Source organism: Dendrobates tinctorius, unplaced genomic scaffold (genome assembly GCF_039654945.1).
Source record: "Dendrobates tinctorius isolate UK_male_01 unplaced genomic scaffold, ASM3965494v1 ptg000011l, whole genome shotgun sequence".
Lineage (NCBI taxonomy): Eukaryota > Metazoa > Chordata > Amphibia > Anura > Dendrobatidae > Dendrobates > Dendrobates tinctorius.
The window spans coordinates 7923383-7944405 of NW_027361679.1; the positions used below are offsets into that span (position 1 = coordinate 7923383).

General features: G+C 43.8%; 1 protein-coding gene across 2 annotated transcripts in view; it reads right to left on the reverse strand.

The window, feature by feature from the left end:
• The window catches only part of LOC141100922 (venom factor-like), a 481958-nt gene that overhangs the window by 307765 nt on the left and 153170 nt on the right, over positions 1-21023 (reverse strand). For both annotated transcript variants that reach the window (XM_073589703.1, XM_073589701.1), the window contains exons 9-10: positions 18505-18622; positions 2580-2695 (exon numbers count right to left, since the gene is read on the reverse strand). In XM_073589703.1, coding sequence (XP_073445804.1) covers positions 2580-2695; positions 18505-18622 — 234 coding nt within the window. The remainder of the gene's footprint in view (positions 1-2579; positions 2696-18504; positions 18623-21023) is intronic.

Sequence of the window (21023 nt, forward strand, 5' to 3'; positions counted from 1 at the left end):
GGCTGATGGACTGATCTGTTCACACTCTTCTCCACCAGTGGCCATTTTATGGACACAAGTGCTGGGGAGTTTGTGAGGAAAGCTGCACTAAGAAGAGAAAGTGGCTGATCTCTTTACCTGAGTATCCTACAGTGATCTTGTTCTGACATTCTAAGAGGAAAGTTTGTACTTTTATATCTGTCTTTTCCTGAACTCTCAGCTGGTTTATGTCCACAGACTACACTAAATTTGAATGTTCAGGAAACAAAGAGCCTGTAGAAGAAAAACGGTGCAAAATTTGTTGCAAAACTGAATTGCTAAAATTATTTTTTATTCCAAAATACATTTTAAGTATTTAGGTTAAAAAACTCATGTCCACTCTCCCATCTCCCAATTCATTAGTTACATGTCCTCTCTCCCACCCCACCTACTCAGATCATTGCAATGCCTTTCCCCTTACAATTCATTACAATTTCATGTCATTTCTACCAACCACAATTCATTACAATTACACATCCTCCCCAATTCATTATAATTACATGTCCTCCCTTCAGTTCATTACAATTACGGTACAAACCCTCCCTCCAATTCATTACAACTGCATGTCACCCCCCAATGCATTACAATTACATATCCTCCCTCCAATTACAACTGCATGTCACCCCCCCAATGCATTACAATTACATATCCTCCCTCCAATTCATTACAACTGCATGTCACCCCCTCAATGCATTACAATTACATATCCTCCCTACAATTCATTACAATTGCATGTCACCCCCCAATGCATTACAATTACATATCCTCCCTCCAATTCATTACAACTGCATGTCACCCCCCAATGCATTACAATTACATATCCTCCCTCCAATTCATTACAACTGCATGTCCTCCCCCAATTCATTACAATTGCATGTAGTCATATCCTCCCTCCAATTCATTACAATTACATGTCCTCCCCCAATTCATTACAATTGCATGTAGTCCCCCAATGCATTGCAATTACATATCCTCCCTCCAATTCATTACAATTACATGTCCTCCCCAATTCATTACAATTACATGTCCTCCCCAATTCATTACAATTATATGGGCAGCATGGTGGCTCAGTGGATAGCACTGCAGCGCTGGAGCCCTGGGTTCAAATCCCACCAAGGACAACATCTGCAAGGAGTTTGTATGTTCTCCCCGTGTTTGCGTGGGTTTCCTCCCACACTCCAAAGACATACTAATAGGGAATTTAGATTGTGAGCCCCATCGGGGACAGTGATGATAATGTGTGCAAACTGTAAAGTGCTGCGGAATATGTTAGCGCTATATAAAAATAAAGATATTATATGATATATAAGAATAAAGATATTATTATTATTACATGTCCTTCCCCCAGTTCATTACTATTGCATGTAGTCCCCCAGGTCATTACAATTACATGTCGTCTCCCCAATTCATTACAATTACATGTCCTCCCCCAATTCATTACAATCACATGTCCTCCCCAAATTTATTACAATTATATGTCCTCCCCCAATTCATTACAATTGCATGTTCTCTCTCCTAAGCCTCCCCCAATTAATTGCAATTCCGTATTCTCTCTCCCATTACCCCAAATCATTAAAATTACATGTCCTTTCTTCCATCCACATCCCATCATGCTCTCCTCCACTGTGTTAAAAAAAGGAATTACTTACCTGTCAAGATGATCCCCCTCTGTACTGAACCACAGAACAAGAGTGGGGCAGGAAGCCAAGAATGGATTCCTACAGCTGTGCTGTGACCTGTTATTGCTGGCAAGGGAGTTAAAAGAACGATCCCTGCCCAGCAAAGCATGCTGCCAATAACGTTGAAAAAACTTTAATGAGGGCAAACTGGCCATGTACCACCCACCGGAGCCTTAACCTCAGCATCCATTGACGTCATTACAATACATTCCAGGCTGTAGGTTGTAAGAAAACGCTATGGGTCACATGTTTGTCCCACACGTGCTCCTTCTCTCTCTACAACCAGTTTTAAAGATGTTTTTCTGAATTAAAACACTGGATTTTACAGGACCGGTGAGTGCCACTATTTTTTCTTCTCATACACATGGTCACATGTTTGAGACTCCTGGTATATTATATTGTCACTGACTTCTATTGTATACCACTGAAAAAAATCAGCCTAAATTGTTTTTGCATCCTGTTACATTCTGCTTTAAATTTTAGTCACACGTGTTTTGAGATCAAAATCTCTGTTCTATTTTAGGAACAGATAAAAATTTTTTTTGAAAAATGGATCCAATACAAACTGGATGTAAACTAAGGAAGAAGGGCCCCATTAATTATAATGGGATTCCTCTGGTTTACATTTTGTGTCCGTTTTTGTAATGGAACAATTAGTACTACATGTTATATATAGTTGCATTTTTTGATTGTATAAGAAAATCACTCATGGCAAAATCGGACACAGTGACCAAAGACTGTTGGAAATCGGATCCAACACACTGACAAAAATCAGTCACATACTCACGTGTGAAAAAATAACTACAGTAGGTGTTAATAAGGCTTAAAATGAGCAAAATCCAAATATAATATTGTATTATTTCCCCTATTAACTATTCTTACTGTTATTTGAAATGGAAGTCCAGGTACAAAATAATTTGGAGTCCTAGTAAATGCAATAGTATATGGTGATGACACAATCTTGATGTTGGTTTTATGTGCTGCTACATAGTCACCATCTGGTACAAGAAAAAAACAAAATTATTTATTCATTTTTTTACTTACATGTTTAAAAAACAATCATTATGTTTCAATAGGAATTTACATATTGAAAATATTTAACCTCTTAGGCTAGGTTCACATTTGCATATGGAGGATCTGCGGAGGGCTATGGACTTCCTCCGTGAAGCTCTGCAAACTGCCGCACCTCCTCCGGTCAGCTCCGCCTATGTCTACATGCTTCTGCATGCAGCCCGAGTACCCTAGCTTTAACATTGGGTATGCAAGTCGTGCGGATGTATGCTGATACCTCTGCATGCGTCGTTTTGGCGATGCGGCGACCGCATAAAATTCCAACATGATGCGTTTGATGCGGGTCTCCACATTTTCAAAACGACACATGTGGAGGCATCCGCATACATCTGCACGACCTGCATACCGAATGTTAAAGATAGGGTACGCAGGCCGCATGAAGAAGTATGCGGATGTAGACGGAGCTTACCGAAGGAGGTGCGGCAGTGGGTGGAGCTTCACAGAGGAAGTCCACAGACGTCCACAGCTCGCCCATCCACAAATGTGAAGCTGGCCTTACTGACATATGACATACTGATACATCATATGCCAGCCCCCTGTCTCTTACAGCAGCGGGTGGAGAAGAGCTTTGTGTGTAGTTGTGTGCCACACTTAGCATGGAGAACAGAAAGTGGAGAAGAGAACAGTCTCAAGGTTACAAGTCCATCTCTAGAGATCTTGTTGTTCCTTTGTCCACAACATAATTAAGAAGTTTACAACCCATGGCACTGTAGCTAATATCTCTGGACGTGGATGGCAGAGAAAAATTGATTGAAGGTTGCAATGCAGGATAGAACAGCCCCAATCAAGTTCAAAAGAATTTCAAGCTGTCATGCAGGCTCCAGGTGCATCCGTGTCAGTACGAACTATCCGGTGACATTTGAATGAAATTAAATGCTATGGCAGGAGATCCAGGAGGTCCCCACTGCTGACACAGAGACATTAAAAAGCTAGACTGCAGTTATCCAAAATGTAGAAAAGTAAGCCAATATTCTGGGAAAGCATCTTTTGGGCAGATGAAAGTTCTTTGGTAAAGCACATCATTCTGCTGTTTACTGAAACCCGAATGAGACATACAAAGAAATGAAAACAGTGCCTACAGTTAAATATGGTGGAAGTTCAAAGGTATTTTGTGGATGCTTTGCTGCTTCTGGCACTGAGTGTCTTGACTGTGTGCAAGGCATCATGAAATCTGAAGATTACCTAAGGATGTTGGTTCGTAATTTATTGTCCAGTGACAGAAAGCTGGGTTTGGTCCTAGGTCATGCGTCTTCCAGCTAGAAAATGACCCCAAACATACTTCAAGAAGCACCCAGAAATGGATGGAAACAAAGCGCTGAAGAGTTCTGAAGTGGCCAGTAATGAGTCCAGATGTAAGGCCGGGGTCAGACATGCGAGAAACTCGGACAAGTCTCGCACGTCAATACCCGGCACTGCCGCCGGCACTCGGGAGCGGAGCATGCGGCTGCATGTATTTCTATGCATTCACACGCTCCACTCCTGAGTGCCGGCAGCTGGGTGAGGTAATAAGATGCGAGACTCGTCCGAGTTTCTCCCATGTGTGATCCTGGCCTAAATTCCATTGAACACCTGTCGTTAGATCTTAAAATTGCTTTTGGGAGAAGGCACCCTTCAAATATGAGAGACCTGAAGCTCATTTTGCAAAAGAAGTTTGGGTCAAAATTCCGTCTGAGAGATGTAAGAAGCTTGTTAAAGGTTATATTAAGTGATTGCAGTTATTTATTCCATAGGATATGCAACGAAATATTAAGTTGTGGGTGCCAAAAATTTTGTCTGGGTTATTTTGGGGGTTTAGTGTCAAATTATATACAGTTGCCTTCTTTACTCTGTTTATTTGTGTTATTTCCTTTGTGTGTATTGGAACAAACAGGTGTATAAAAAAAATGTGTCATTGCAATTATTTTCTGCGAGAAATACTTAATGTTTTGGAATAATTTCAAGGTTGCCAACACTTTTCGCTATGATTGTATATATACACCTTGAGACATGATGTTCCAGGAGAGGAAATAATAAAAGAAGGGGTGCACCACACCCCCCTAAAGCAAGCTAATTTTTGAAACTACACCATTAAAGAATTAATGCAGGGGTGTATTGACCATTTTGACCGAAAAAAGTGTTTGACAAAATGTTATAATGCTGGGACATGGAAACAAATAATAATTGAACTTTTTCCATTAAAATGTTGATTTAGCCTTAATTGTTTCATTTTTACAAGGGTAAAAAAGGAGGAAATGGATGGTAAATTTTGTTATGCAATTTCTCCCTAATATGGCAATACTCCATATGTGGTTGAAAAATACTGTTTGGGCACATGACAGGGCTCCAAAAGTTAGAATAGATTGTGAATGCCATGTTCCATTTTTGGAGAGCTCATGTTGTGCCAAAACAGCAGAAAATTCCCAAGTGACCCAATTTTGAATACTGCACACCTCAATAAATTCATCTAATAGTGAATTTTTAAATCCACAAGTGCTTCATATTATTTTGTATAATCAGGCCATAAAGATAACACATTATGTTTTCCACTAAAATATTGTGCTAGCCTCAGAGTTTTCATTTTCACTAGTAGGAGAAAATGGACTTACAATTTGTTACACAATTTCTCTTGAATGCAGCAATTCTCCATGTGTGGTCTGAAACTTCTGTTTGGGCTCATGGCGGGGCTTAGAATGGAAGGAGTGCTATTCGACTTCTGGAGTGCAGATGTGGCTGCAATAGTTTGCAGTGACTATTTTGAACCCACAGGTGTTTAGCAGAAACAAGCATGCAGTTGGAGTTAAATTGTCATAAACGTTGACAATAACTGTGATTTAGGCACAACTACAGGGCACAAAAGTGAGGGTGAGGAATGGGATTTTGCTGGATTTTTATGATGTAGGGTGGTATTCTCACTTTCCAAAGCATTTCCTCTTTCAGCAAACAGCCATGAGAGAACAGATGCAGGCTCAGCAGCTGACCAGATATACAAAAGATAAAAGAAGTCTAAACACCCCCGCTAAATGACTAATTTTTGTCATGTAAAAAAATAATTACAAGTAACTACAGATTTTTAGGTCTGTACTCTGGCTGGGCCATTCCAAAACTACAATTCTGTTCTGCAAAACTATTTATTTGTTGATGAATGCTTAGGGTCGCTGTTGAGCTAAAAGAATTTCCTCTTCATCTTCAGCTTTCTAGCAGAGACTTGAAGGTTTTGATACAAAGTTGATTGATATTTGGAACTAGAAATTGGCGAACCCAAACAATAAAGTTCCATACTAAACAACTACTGTTCGGGCACGGACACCGAAAACGGACTTCACCAGGAAGTCCATGTTACTTTTCGGGTTAGACTACCCGAACCCTGAGTGTTTGTTGCGCTGTCATGTGCATGGCAATGCTTCAAACACCACTTCTGATCAGCAGTGAAATTATCCCTGCCGGTCAGAGAGCCGTGGTTCCTACGTTCTCAAAAGACAGCGTGAGCGCTCAGCTGTGATCGGAGGTACAGTGGGGAAAAAAAGTATTTAGTCAGTCAGCAATAGTGCAAGTTCCACCACTTAAAAAGATGAGAGGCGTCTGTAATTTACATCATAGGTAGACCTCAACTATGGGAGACAAACTGAGAAAAAAAAATCCAGAAAATCACATTGTCTGTTTTTTTTTCATTTTATTTGCATATTATGGTGGAAAATAAGTATTTGGTCAGAAACAAGCAATCAAGATTTCTGGCTCTCACAGACCTGTAACTTCTTCTTTAAGAGTCTCCTCTTTCCTCCACTCATTACCTGTAGTAATGGCACCTGTTTAAACTTGTTATCAGTATAAAAAGACACCTGTGCACACCCTCAAACAGTCTGACTCCAAACTCCACTATGGTGAAGACCAAAGAGCTGTCAAAGGACACCAGAAACAAAATTGTAGCCCTGCACCAGGCTGGGAAGACTGAATCTGCAATAGCCAACCAGCTTGGAGTGAAGAAATCAACTGTGGGAGCAATAATTAGAAAATGGAAGACATACAAGACCACTGATAATCTCCCTCGATCTGGTGCTCCACGCAAAATCCCACCCCGTGGGGTCAGAATGATCACAAGAACGGTGAGCAAAAATCCCAGAACCACGCGGGGGGACCTAGAGAATGAACTGCAGAGAGCTGGGACCAATGTAACAAGGCCTACCATAAGTAACACACTACGCCACCATGGACTCAGATCCTGCAGTGCCAGACGTGTCCCATTGCTTAAGCCTGTACATGTCCGGGCCCGTCTGAAGTTTGCTAGAGAGCATTTGGATGATCCAGAGGAGTTTTGGGAGAATGTCCTATGGTCTGATGAAACCAAACTGGAACTGTGTGGTAGAAACACAACTTGTCATGTTTGGAGGAAAAAGAATACTGAGTTGCATCCATCAAACACCATACCTACTGTAAAGCATGGTGGTGGAAACATCATGCTTTGGGGCTGTTTCTCTGCAAAGGGGCCAGGACGACTGATCCGGGTACATGAAAGAATGAATGGGGCCATGTATCGTGAGATTTTGAGTGCAAACCTCCTTCCATCAGCAAGGGCATTGAAGATGAAACGTGGCTGGGTCTTTCAACATGACAATGATCCAAAGCACACTGCCAGGGCAACGAAGGAGTGGCTTCGTAAGAAGCATTTCAAGGTCCTGGAGTGGCCTAGCCAGTCTCCAGATCTCAACCCTATAGAAAACCTTTGGAGGGAGTTGAAAGTCCGTGTTGCCAAGCGAAAAGCCAAAAACATCACTGCTCTAGAGGAGATCTGCATGGAGGAATGGGCCAACATACCAACAACAGTGTGTGGCAACCTTGTGAAGACTTACAGAAAACGTTTGACCTCTGTCATTGCCAACAAAGGATATATCACAAAGTATTGAGATGAAATTTTGTTTCTGACCAAATACTTATTTTCCACCATAATATGCAAATAAAATGAAAAAAAAAACAGACAATGTGATTTTCTGGATTTTTTTTTCTCAGTTTGTCTCCCATAGTTGAGGTCTACCTATGATGTAAATTACAGACGCCTCTCATCTTTTTAAGTGGTGGAACTTGCACTATTGCTGACTGACTAAATACTTTTTTTCCCCACTGTATAAAGTTCACTTCCGGTCACTGGTGACAGCTGATGAGACAACTGCTCCCATCATCCGACACCTGCTGCCGCTAATGACAGCAAGAATAGGAGCGGCTGATAGGGGTATTCATTAGCCGGCTCCTGCGCTATAAATTAATATTTTAAAAAAACAGCATGGGTTCTCCTGTATTTTTGTTAACCAGCCAGGCAAAATTCACAGCTGGGGGCTCCAACCCTCAGTTGTCAGCTTCAGCAAGGCAAGTTATCAAGAATAGAGGGGTCCCCACACCGTATTTTTTAATTATTTAAATAATTTAAAAAACATTGTGCGGTCCCCCCATTTTTTGACAACTAGCCTTGCTAAAGCAGACAGCTGGGGGGCTGATATTCTCAGGCTGGTAAGGGGCCATGGATATTGGCCTCTCCAACCTAAAAATAGCAGCCAATTCTAGCATTTGCGCTGCTCTTCCCACTTTCCCTGTAGCGGTGGAAAGTGGGGTTAATATTTGTGGGGATGATGTCAACTTTGTATTGTCCGGTGACAGCAAGCCCACGGCTTAGTAATGGAGAGATGTCTATAAGACACCACTTTTATTAGAAATAAAACAAAACACAGCTGTACTTTTTTATTTAAAAATAACACAGTTATACTCACCAAATGCCTATTCCACTGAAGCCCTCATTCTCCTGTAATAAAACTAAAATAAAAAACAACAATATTCCTCACCTGTCAGTTGTTCTGTCCCACACCGTAAACCATGTGTGGGTGAGAAATAGTTTTCAACCTGGACAGTGTCAAAATGCGACCATCCAGTCTGAGAACCACTGGTGACTGAACTGCTGTGAGCTCAGCCTCAGTGACTGACGGTGACGTCATTGAGGTTACCTCCAGTCTCTGAGGCTGCGTTCCCAGCCAGGCTGAACTACTGTGACTTCGGTGATATTGTCACGAGCACATTGGAGGTGACAGGCTATCATCCTGCATCAGGCCTCAGAAGGTCTGAGTGCCTGTCCATACAGACTGCTCCCTGAACCATCTGCCTCTAGGACCCAGCGTCGACCTCCTCCTGCCCTGAGAAGTTTGGATCTATTTAGTTAGTGGCTCAGCTGTGACCCAGTGCAGGTAATAGCTTCATTTCCACTTCTGCTTGCTAGAGTGTTGGACCTTCTCAGAGTGCTCCAGTTTGGTATATGGAATCCCTCTTCTGGTATCCATATCTGGCGATTCAGCTAAGTGTTCCCCTGTTTGTCCTCCCTTACCGTCTTTAGTTTAGTGGAGACTGCCTAGCGCGCATCTCCCTCCCATTCCCTATTCAGGACTAGGCCCCAGGGAGATTCAGGGCCTCAGGTTCTGGCTCGGCGATTGGTGAGGAACCAATATAGGGACTTGGTAGGAGTTCTAGGGAGAGATTAGATCTAGCCTAGGGGTCTCCAAATCCATTCCTTAGTGTCTGGGCCCGCTCCCCCATTTCCCTTTATGTTACACTTGGTTTTCCCTCACCATGCATGACCGATATCCCCACTAGCACCATGAGAAAAAAAAACATGCTCAGGTGTTATCCGAGTATCTTGGGCGTGCCCGTATATTATGTTCGAGGCCCTGCAGCTGCATGATTTGCGGCTGTTAGACAGCCTTAACACATGCAGTGATTACCTGTTTCTTAGTGAATTCCCACATATGTTCAGGCCTAAGATACTCAGATAACATCCGAGAATGTTCGGATAAGACGTTATCTGAGTGCGTTAGCTCAACAGTATTCCCCAAGTCTAGTTATCAAGAGCCACTAACAGATGATGTTTGCAGGATTTCCTCAGTGTTGCCCAGGTGATGAAATTTTTACCTGGGCAATACTAAGGTTTGGAGACACAGTCCGCTAGCCAAAACCGCATACACCAGGGGTCGCATAACGCTACTCAGACAACACAGGGTGAGGGAAAACAGTGTGGCAATACTTTATTGAACCACAAAACAGGCAGATAACACATAGAATAGTCCCAACGAAATACCCAAGATGGTGCACATTACAGAGTCTCACCCTTCCGCTGACTCGCAGGGATAACAGCAGCAGTGACTTCAGAGCTTCCAGGGCTGACTATCCCACCTTTGTCATACAAAAAGAGAGGAGGTGATGACAAGTTTAGGAAGATGACAATCCATTCAGGTACAAGGCCAGTTGACTGGAGGGAGACAACCTGGCTTCAGCTTCCAGGGCTGACTACCCCACCTGTGGCACGCACAGAGAGAAGCTAACTACAAGCTTAGGAAGATGAGAGTCCATTCAGGTACAAGGCCAGCTGACCGAATGTTCACAACCTGGCATCTCCGAACATCTCCATGGAGCTAGGAGACCTGCGGGTTCCATTCCTGGCTTTCTCCAAATGTATCCATGGATTTGCAATAGTCAGAACTGTATTCTTCCAGCCGGGGCCGTGGTCCCCTAAACTGGCATCCTGTAGAATGACAAATCTGTGTCCCTCGTGATGGAGCCATGAAGTCTCAGCTGTTGTCCTGTAGAAAGCCTCTGGATGTTTTGAATGTCTGGATGTATTGGCTCAATCTCTGTCTGTCTCTTAATATGGAGGTATACATTCCACTTTTTATCATTCATACTGTTGTCCTTCAAGCCAGTATCCAGAGGTCAAGAGGAGGATTGGTGATGATATAAATTCACATTGTTTAATTATTTAATCTATTTGCATAGTTTTCCTCCTCTATTTTTCAAGTCAACAAACTGGCTGGCCTGGACAATGTGCAATCAACATGGTGCAAACACCATACTTCAATGACGCTTTAACACTGGTCATCCAGGGTAAAAACACAATATGTTGCAACAAATTGTAAACTTACAAGTCAATATTACAGGTTTATATGAGCAAAAGTCTGTTTTCTTGACAAACCAGAAACACATAAATTCAAAAATCAACATGTAGATAACAGTCTATTCTTCCTGGCTTGCTGAAAATAGACGTCTGATTAATTAAGATAAAATGATGTGTCCTCACATAAGGAAATCCTGAAAACATGATCTGTTGGTGGCTCTTGAGGACTGAAGTTGGGTGAACACTGGTATAGATTATGGATGACATTAAAGGTGGATGAAATTCTGAAATAATTCTTCTTGGTATTATTTTTTACATGACAAAAACCTGTCATTTTAACACATGTGTGTAAACTCTTTTATATCCTCTGTTGAACTAATACATCCTATGTCAGGAAGGGGTTAAGACTAGGTGAACCATCTATCCAGTCAGCTACGCTGAGCACTTATGTTGGTTTTCCTTATAAATATGTGGAAAAAGGAATTGAGACAGGACCCCTGACAGATTCTTTCACTATAATGAGGGTGGCAGAGACACACTGGACTCCGTCTGATCTCTGTTCTGATGGTGCCCGTCTTCTTTAAATGTGCGTGTAAGCATAGTAGTCTGGGCTTTGGTACATGCCTAAAAACATGGACAGCTCCAAAACAAGAGGTGAACTGAGTCAACATGCAGACTCTTTAGGGGGTTTAACATGAAAATTTATTTGCCTTTGGACCACACCTTTAAATATGGATTTTTGCAATTTTTACACTACTGAGGAAATTTGAGACTTCAAGATCATTACAGAAAAATTCTCAGCAGTCTCATTATTATCACAGGATTGTATAAGAAGGCTGGAATCACCTCTCTACAGAGCTGATAATACAGGATCTATCATTCACCATAGGTGATATTACAGCTCTACCCCCTTCACAATGGCCTTTCCATCTAATATATAAAGCTCAAAGTGTGTATGTATGTATGTATGTATGTCTGTCTGTCTGTATGTATGTGTGTGTATGTGTGTGTGTATGTCCGGGATAGGCATCCGCACCGTCGCAGCTACAGCCACAAAATTTGGCACAGTCGCACGTCTGGACCCCGAGAGCGTCCTAAGCTATGTTGTGAGGTGAAATTTTAACCCCACGCATTCCAATTCACCAAACAAATTTGCCCCATCTACATACTGGGAAAAAAGTGTGTGCGTGTCAAGCCCCGCCCCTCATTATGATGTCATAATGCCCCTATTTGCATACTGGGGAAACCGTGTGTGCGTATCAAGCCCCGCCCCTCATTATGATGTCACAATGGTTGCCATGGCGACGCTGATGTCATAGGTTGCAAGCCCTGCCGCCGCTCATTATGATGTCATAATGGTTGACTATGGGATGGAGGATGTGTGATAGGTATATGGGCACTGGACTATGGGATGGAGGATATGTATGATGGGTATATGGGCACTGGACTATGGGATGGAGGATATGTATGACGGGTATATGGGCACGGGACTATGGGATGGCGGATATGTATATGGACACGGGACTATGGGATGGAGGATGTGTGATGGGTATATGGGCACTCGACTATGGGATGGCGGATATGTATGATGGGTATATGGGCATGGGACTATGGGATGGAGAATATGTATGATGGGTATATGGGCATGGGACTATGGGATGGAAAATATGTATGATGGGTATATGGGCATGGGACTATGGGATGGAGAATATGTATGATGGGTATATGGGCATGGGACTATGGGATGGAGGATATGTATGATGGGTATATGGGCAAGGGCCTATGGGATCGTGGATATGTATGATGGGTATATGGGCACAGGACTATGGGATGGAGGACAATTATAATTTGCTATAACTAACCACAGTTAGTTACTACGCCCGAACGGAGCCTTGTGTACAAGGTGTACGGAGCGGAGCCGGATGTGTACGAGGTGTACGGAGAGGAGCCGCGTGTGTATGAGGTGTTCGGAACGGAGCCGCGTGTACAAGGTGTACGAAGTGGAGCCGGATGTGTACGAGGTGTATGACGGATATATGAGCACGGGACTATGGGATGGCAGATATGTATGATGGGTATATGGGCACGGGACTATAGGATGGAGGATATGTATGACGGGTATAAGGGCACGGGACTATGGGATGGAGGATATGTATGATGGGTATATAGGCATGGGACTATGGGATGGTGGATCTGTATGATGGGTATATGGGCACTGGACTATGGGATGGAGGATATGTATGACGGGTATATGAGCACGGGACTATGGGATGGCGGATATGTATGATGGGTATATGGGCACGGGACTATGGGATTGAGGATATGTATGACGGGTATATGGGCACGGGACTATGGGATGGAGGATATGCATGATGGGTATATAGGCACGGGACTATGGGATGGAGGATATGTATGATGGGAATATGGGCATGGGACTATGAGATGAAGGATGTATGATGGGTATATGGGCACTCAACTATAGGATGGAGGATATGTATGATGGGTATATGGGCACGGGCTTATGGGATCGTGGATATGTATGATGGGTATATGGGCACAGGACTATGGGATGGAGGATAATTATAATTTGCTATAACTAACCACAGTTAGTTACTATGCCCGGGCAGCGCCGGGCTCTTCAGCTAGTTTACTCTATAGATGATTAATAGAAAAAAGGCCTGAGTAAGACTATTGCTGGTCAAAAACGTGCATTTCTGGAAAGAACAAGTATGAGTCTAGAATAGCCTCGGTGGCTAGTGTGAAAATGTCTTTTTTTTTTTTTTTTAACCCCCAGGCTTCACAACCAATTTTTGGCCTTTACAATACAATGTTTTGGGTTTTTTTGGGGGGAGGAGGTGAGTTTTATTTTTCAGTGGAATCATTTAGGTGTACATGTAATTTATTAACAAACTTATTAACTTTTTGATGTGAGGAATATAAACAAAACAGCAATTCTGCTACAGATTTTTTATGTTTTCAATTTTACACTAATCGCCATGCTGCACAAATAAAGTCTTAAATTTAGTCTATAGGTCAGGATGAGTATGGTGATACCAAAGTTATATAGGTATATTTACGTATTAATATTCTATACAATAAATACACAGTGAAAAAAATCAATAATTTTTGTGTCACTATAGTCAGAAAGCCCTAAGTTTTACAATTTTTCATTGGAGTTGTAACATGGTTTATTTTTTGCATGACAAATTGTGTTTTTCATTGGTACCAGTTAGTGGTACAGGCAACTTTTTGATTAATTATTTTTACATTCTGGGAGGAAAAATAAATAAAAAACATCAATTATAAATTCGTTTTATTCATTTTTTTTAAACATTCACATGTGGTATTGTCGTGATCGTATTGATCCGCAGAATAAAGATACCAGATTTGACGTGCAGAATAAAGATGTCAATTATAATAAATTTAAATAGGTTTATTTAAATTTTGCTTTTTCTCTGTAAAAAATGAGTTTAAAAAAACATGTAATTCTTCAGGTCACCATGCTTTGGTACCGATAACTTTTTTATTTTTCTGTAGATAAAGTTGTGTGTGGGTTTGTTTCTTTGCGGGACAAGCTGTAGTTATTGTCACTTATTTTCTTAAATATGAATTTTTGATCACGTTTTAATGATATTTTGGGGAAGACTAATTAACAAATCTATAAATAAATTTTAAAAAATTATATATTACTTTTTAATTTGATTTTTTTTTATAGATTTTACTGTGCAGTATAATTGACAAGCTAACTATTCTACAGGCTGATAAAATTATGGCGGTATCCATCATGTGTATATGTGTATATATAAATATATATTATGGTTCATTATTATTTTCTAGGAAGCAAACTGTGGACACTTTTCTAAGGAAGTTGTTGCACAGGGTATTTTACAATTTTAAAATCGAAATGCAAAACAGGAGGCATTTTACTTTGTAAGGGGCACAGTCAGGGGTGGATTAAGGGTAGCCAGGGCCCGGGGCAGTTCAGACTCTGTGGGCCCCCCTCGTCACGTGACGGGGGTCACGAATCGTAGAGCCACACTCTACATAGAGAATAATGGGGCCTCCAGCACCGACCTCCACCCGCAGAGCCCCACTCTACATAGAGAATAATGGAGCCTCCAGCACTGACCTCCACCCGCAGAGCCACACTCCACATAGAGAATAATGGGGCCTCCAGCACCGACCTCCACCCGCAGAGCCGCACTCCACATAGAGAATAATGGGGCCTCCAGCACCGACCTCCACCCACAGAGCCGCACTCCACATAGAGAATAATGGAGCCTCCAGCACCGACCTCCACCCGCAGAGCCGCACTCCACATAGAGAATAATGGAGCCTCCAGCACTGACCTCCACCCTCAGAGCCACACTCCACATAGAGAAAAATGGGGCCTCCAGCACCGACCTCCACCCGCAGAGCCGCACTCCACATAGAGAATAATGGGGCCTCCAGCACCGACCTCCACCCGCAGAGCCGCACTCCACATAGAGAATAATGGAGCCTCCAGCACCGACCTCCACCCGCAGAGCCGCACTCCACATAGAGAATAATGGAGCCTCCGGCACCGACCTCCACCCGCAGAGCCGCACTCCACATAGAGAATAATGGAGCCTCCGGAACCGACCTCCACCCGCAGAGCCTCACTCCACAGAGAATAATGGAGCCTCCAGCACCGACCTCCACCCGCAGAGCCGCACTCCACATAGAGAATAATGGAGCCTCCAGCACTGACCTCCACCCGCAGAGCCGCACTCCACATAGAGAATAATGGAGCCTCCAGCACCGACCTCCACCCGCAGAGCCGCACTCCACATAGAGAATAATGGAGCCTCCAGCACCGACCTCCACCCGCAGAGCCACACTCCACATAGAGAATAATGGAGCCTCCGGCACCGACCTCCACCCGCAGAGCCACACTCCACATAGAGAATAATGGAGCCTCCAGCACCGACCTCCACCCGCAGAGCCTCACTCCACATAGAGAATAATGGAGCCTCCAGCACCGACCTCCACCCGCAGAGCCACACTCCACATAGAGAATAATGGAGCCACCAGCACCGACCTCCACCCGCAGAGCCGCACTCCACATAGAGAATAATGGAGCCTCCAGCACCGACCTCCACCCGCAGAGCCGCACTCCACATAGAGAATAATGGAGCCTCCAGCACCGACCTCCACCCGCAGAGCCACACTCCACATAGAGAATAATGGAGCCTCCAGCACCGACCTCCACCCGCAGAGCCACACTCCACATAGAGAATAATGGAGCCTCCGGCACCGACCTCCACCCGCAGAGCCACACTCCACATAGAGAATAATGGGGCCTCCAGCACCGACCACCACCCGCAGAGCCGCACTCCACATAGAGAATAATGGAGCCTCCAGCACCGACCTCCACCCGCAGAGCCACACTCCACATAGAGAATAATGGAGCCTCCAGCACCGACCTCCACCCGCAGAGCCTCACTCCACATAGAGAATAATGGAGCCTCCAGCACCGACCTCCACCCGCAGAGCCGCACTCCACATAGAGAATAATGGAGCCTCCAGCACCGACCTCCACATGCAGAGCCACACTCCACATAGAGAATAATGGAGCCTCCAGCACCGACCTCCACCCGCAGAGCCGCACTCCACATAGAGAATAATGGAGCCTCCGGCACCGACCTCCACCCGCAGAGCCACACTCCACATAGAGAATAATGGAGCCTCCAGCACCGACCTCCACCCGCAGAGCCGCACTCCACATAGAGAATAATGGAGCCTCCAGCACCGACCTCCACCCGCAGAGCCGCACTCCACATAGAGAATAATGGAGCCTCCGGCACCGACCTCCACCCGCAGAGCCGCACACCACATAGAGAATAATGGAGCCTCCAGCACCGACCTCCACCCGCAGAGCCGCACTCCACATAGAGAATAATGGAGCCTCCAGCACCGACCTCCACCCGCAGAGCCGCACTCCACATAGAGAATAATGGAGCCTCCAGCACCGACCTCCACCCGCAGAGCCGCACTCCACATAGAGAATAATGGGGCCTCCAGCACCTACCTCCACCCGCAGAGCCGCACTCCACATAGAGAATAATGGAGCCTCCAGCACCGACCTCCACCCGCAGAGCCGCACTCCACATAGAGAATAATGGAGCCTCCGGCACCGACCTCCACCCGCAGAGCCGCACACCACATAGAGAATAATGGAGCCTCCAGCACCGACCTCCACCCGCAGAGCCGCACTCCACATAGAGAATAATGGAGCCTCCAGCACCGACCTCCACCCGCAGAGCCGCACTCCACATAGAGAATAATGGGGCCTCCAGCACCTACCTCCACCCACAGAGCCGCACTCCACATAGAGAATAATGGAGCCTCCAGCACCGACCTCCACCCGCAGAGCCGCACTCCACATAGAGAATAATGGGGCCTCCAGCACCTACCTCCACCCGCAGAGCCGCACTCCACATAGAGAATAATGGAGCCTCCAGCACCGACCTCCACCCGCAGAGCCGCACTCCACATAGAGAATAATGGAGCCTCCAGAGCCGCACTCCACATACATGGCTGCTCTCAGTGCTGTGCGCACAGGACCTGTGATGAGGTCACAGGAGGGGAGGAGACAGGGGTCACATGATCGGGGGCCCTGACACCTTACCTCCTGTGAGCTCATCACAAGCCTTTGCACACTACCAGCAGCATCAGTGTTCACGCTACTTGTAGATGCTGCTGGTAGCAGAGCACATAATGCCGCCCCCACGGTCACTCACTTTTAGGTGGGGAGAAGATGGAGTGCCATTGCAGCAGCCAGCAGGAATGTGGTGGGGGCCCCCTTAGAAGCTCTTGTGGTTGGGGCCCCGGGGCTGAAGCCCCGCCTGCCCTGCCTATAATCCGGCCCTGCGCGGTGGCGGATTATAATGGGGCAATTTACTGGCCTGGGCTGTGGGCCCCTTAACCCCACTGGGCCCGGGGCAACTGCCCAAATTGACCTCATTATAATCCGCCACTGGGCACAGTGATGGGCAATATTATGTGGGGCACCATGACGAGCACTGTTTCCATGCCACAGAGCAGGTCCAGTAACAGGGACAAATACTACATCAGAAGGCTTAGCATTGGGGTCACTTGAATGAGGAGTTTGTGGAGGTTGGGGATGCTGTTGGAAATGTGAGATGTCAAATGTGTCTTCGTTGTAAACTCTGCAGATGAGTTGTGGTTGGAAGACGTTGTCATGTCGGTCTGGGCCAGATGGAAAAGATGGGAAAAATGAATGACTCCATCAGAAAGAACATCACCTTAAGTTGCTATCTATAACAGTATTGTACAACTGGTATCTGCTACTCTGTGGTCACTGTATGACGGTAATATTGGTGTTGGGCTTTGTTTAGTGATTTATTTTCAGTAGCAGCATGGTCAACTGTTAAAGTTCCCCTGTACCCACAATTAAGGTGCCCCACCGGTAGTTGTAAACATGGTTACCAGTTTAGGGGCCAACTCAGATGGTTTGGCTCCTTTGCACATAACCCCTAGCTACACCTCTAATCAAGAGGTTTATCTTTTGTGAACCAATCTTTTCGGTCATAGAACCCCTGAAAATAAGATGAGCGGAGGATGTTATGTTCAGACCAGCAGGGGAACTTGGCAGCAAGTGTTCAATTTTTACACAGCGCTACAACAGGTAAAGTAAAGAATAAAATATTCACATTGAAATCAAGAGCTGTTCAAGTAATGCACAAGGTTCTCCAGTTAGCAGGAGACTTATTTTTTAATAAAAATTGCAATTAAATAAAATAATAGACAAAATATTTTAACCATAAAGCAAAATGAGTGTTCAAAAATATATACCTGCTGAAAAGACTGTTACATTTGCATAAATGTAATGTCCAAGTAGCTCATTTTCATTGCTGACAGCTTCCAAGAGTTGCGACTTTTTAAGTTCTACACTACCTTCTCCATTATTTATCTGCAAATAGAATAATGAATAATATTGTTTGTAATAAATATTTCTGTAGATTTACTGAAAAAAAAAAAAATTAAAGGAGTTTTCATTGATTTTATTTTCTGTGTCTTTCCTTAGGATCCTATCCTCACGTCCTACAAACACCCAGACATACACACACATCATATAGGCATATAAGCATACATGTACACTGGCAACATAAACACAGTCTGCACATACAGGTATGCACACAACACACTACAGTGCCGGCCACACTAATCACCATTTGTGTGCACAATTAGGCTGTGTTCACACACAGCGTTTTTTTCACGGCTTTTCCCGCAGATTTGCCAAAAAATCCGCAGGAAAAACGCGAAAAATAAGCTTCCCATTCATTTCTATATATTTTCCACTTTTTGTGCACATTGATGTGTTTTTTACCGTGAAAAAACCGCATCGCGGTAAAAAACGCAGCATGCTCATTAATTTCGCAGATTTTTCCGCGTTTCTGATTATTTCCATGCGTTTAGAAAACGCATGAAAAAAAACGCATAAAAACCACGCAAAAATCGTGGTAAAAACGCACGGTTTCAGGGAAGGGAGTCAGGTTTTCCAGCAGAAATTTTCTGCTATGTGCACACTTAGGCTGTGTGCACACGCTGCGGATTCCGCTGCGTTTCCGCAGCGGTTTTGGCCGCTGCGGACACGCAGCAGTTTTAGCTGCGGTGTACAGTACCATTCATTTGAATGGAAAAACAAAAAACGCTGTGCCGACGCTGCGGAAAAAAACGCGCGGATTTGCTGCGGTTTTGAATCCGCAGAAAGAATTGCATGTCAATTCTTTCTGCGGAAACCGCTGCGGGTTCCTATCTCCACCATTGTGGAGATAGTGAATCCGCAGGACCAAACCGCAGGCAAAACCGCAGATAATCCGCAGGTCTTTGGACCTGCGGATTATCTGCGGTTTTTGCAAAATCCGTGCGGATTAATCCGCAGCGGAATCCGCAGCGTGTGCACACAGCCTTAGCCTTACACTATGGTCCAGCATCCACATGTTACTGATGAAGATGAGCCACTCATGATGTGTGCAAAAATAATCCATAAAGGCATACACCATTTGTAGGTTTGTTTCTTCCCAACATGGCCAGTTCCAGGTATTTACATTTTTGTTTATTTCTTCCTCTTATTCCAAGAGCCATACATTTTATTTTTGTGTCCACATAGACCTATGAAGGTTTGTTCTTGGATGGCCAAGTTGTACATTTGAGTGACACCATTCATTTTACTACATACTATAGTGGAAAATGGGAAAAAAATCCATTTGCAGTTAAACTGTTTAAAAAACCCACCGCAATTCTGACATTGTTTTTTGTGAATTGTTTCTTCATCAGTATAATGTGGTGCAAAATAAAATCAGAAATTTGTAAAAAAAAAAATTATTTTGATTGTGTCTCCATTTTTTATTTTTTGGTCGATAGAGCTCAGGGCTGTGGAGTCAGTAAGCCAAACCACCGACTCCGACTCCTCAGTTTCCCTGACTTTTGACTCCACAACTCCACCGCACAGGTCACTACTGAGCATGTACATAAAGTCCAGCACAGATTCATCTCAACTAAAAGCCGAGATCATTAGATCAGGAATAGAACAGACATTTATAGGATATTTCATAACTTACCCAAATTCTTATGAACACATATACAGCACATCCTGCACTGAACTACTGTACCCAATTTATTATTTATCTTAGGAGTCGGAGTTGGTCCATTTTATACCGGATTCCAACTCCGACTCCACAGCTCTGTGAGCTGTCTGATAGCTTATTTTACTTTGTGAGGTGAGACAATGTTTTTATTGATACCATTGATACATTTCTTACAGCAACTGTTACAGCTACCAAAACCCTCCACAATTTTGCCAATTTGATATTTTTTGTGTTTATTGTGTTAATGGTTTGGATTAATTATTTTTATATTCTGATAGCTCAGACATGTGTATTTATTCTATTTTTATTATGTTTATTTTTTTCATGGAGGTAAAGTGGGCAATTTGAACTTTTGTGTTTGTTTAGGAAGATTGACAGTAATCTTGCGTTTCTTCCATTTTCTAAAAATTGTGCCAGCAGTTGTTGCCTTCTCACTAAGCTGCTTGCCTATTGTCCTGTAGCCCATCCCAGGCTTGTGCAGGTCTACAATTTTGTCCCTGGTGTCCTTAGACAGCTCTTTGGTCATGGCCATAGTGGAGATGTAGGAGTGTGAATGATTGAGTATGTGGACTATTGTCTTCTATACAGGTAATGAGTTCAAACAGGTACAATTAATGCAGAGTAGGAAGGCTTCTTGAAAAACTAACAAGTCTGTGAATTCTTGCTGGTTGGCAGATGATGAAATACTTATTTCATACGACAATGTGCAATTTAATTATTAAA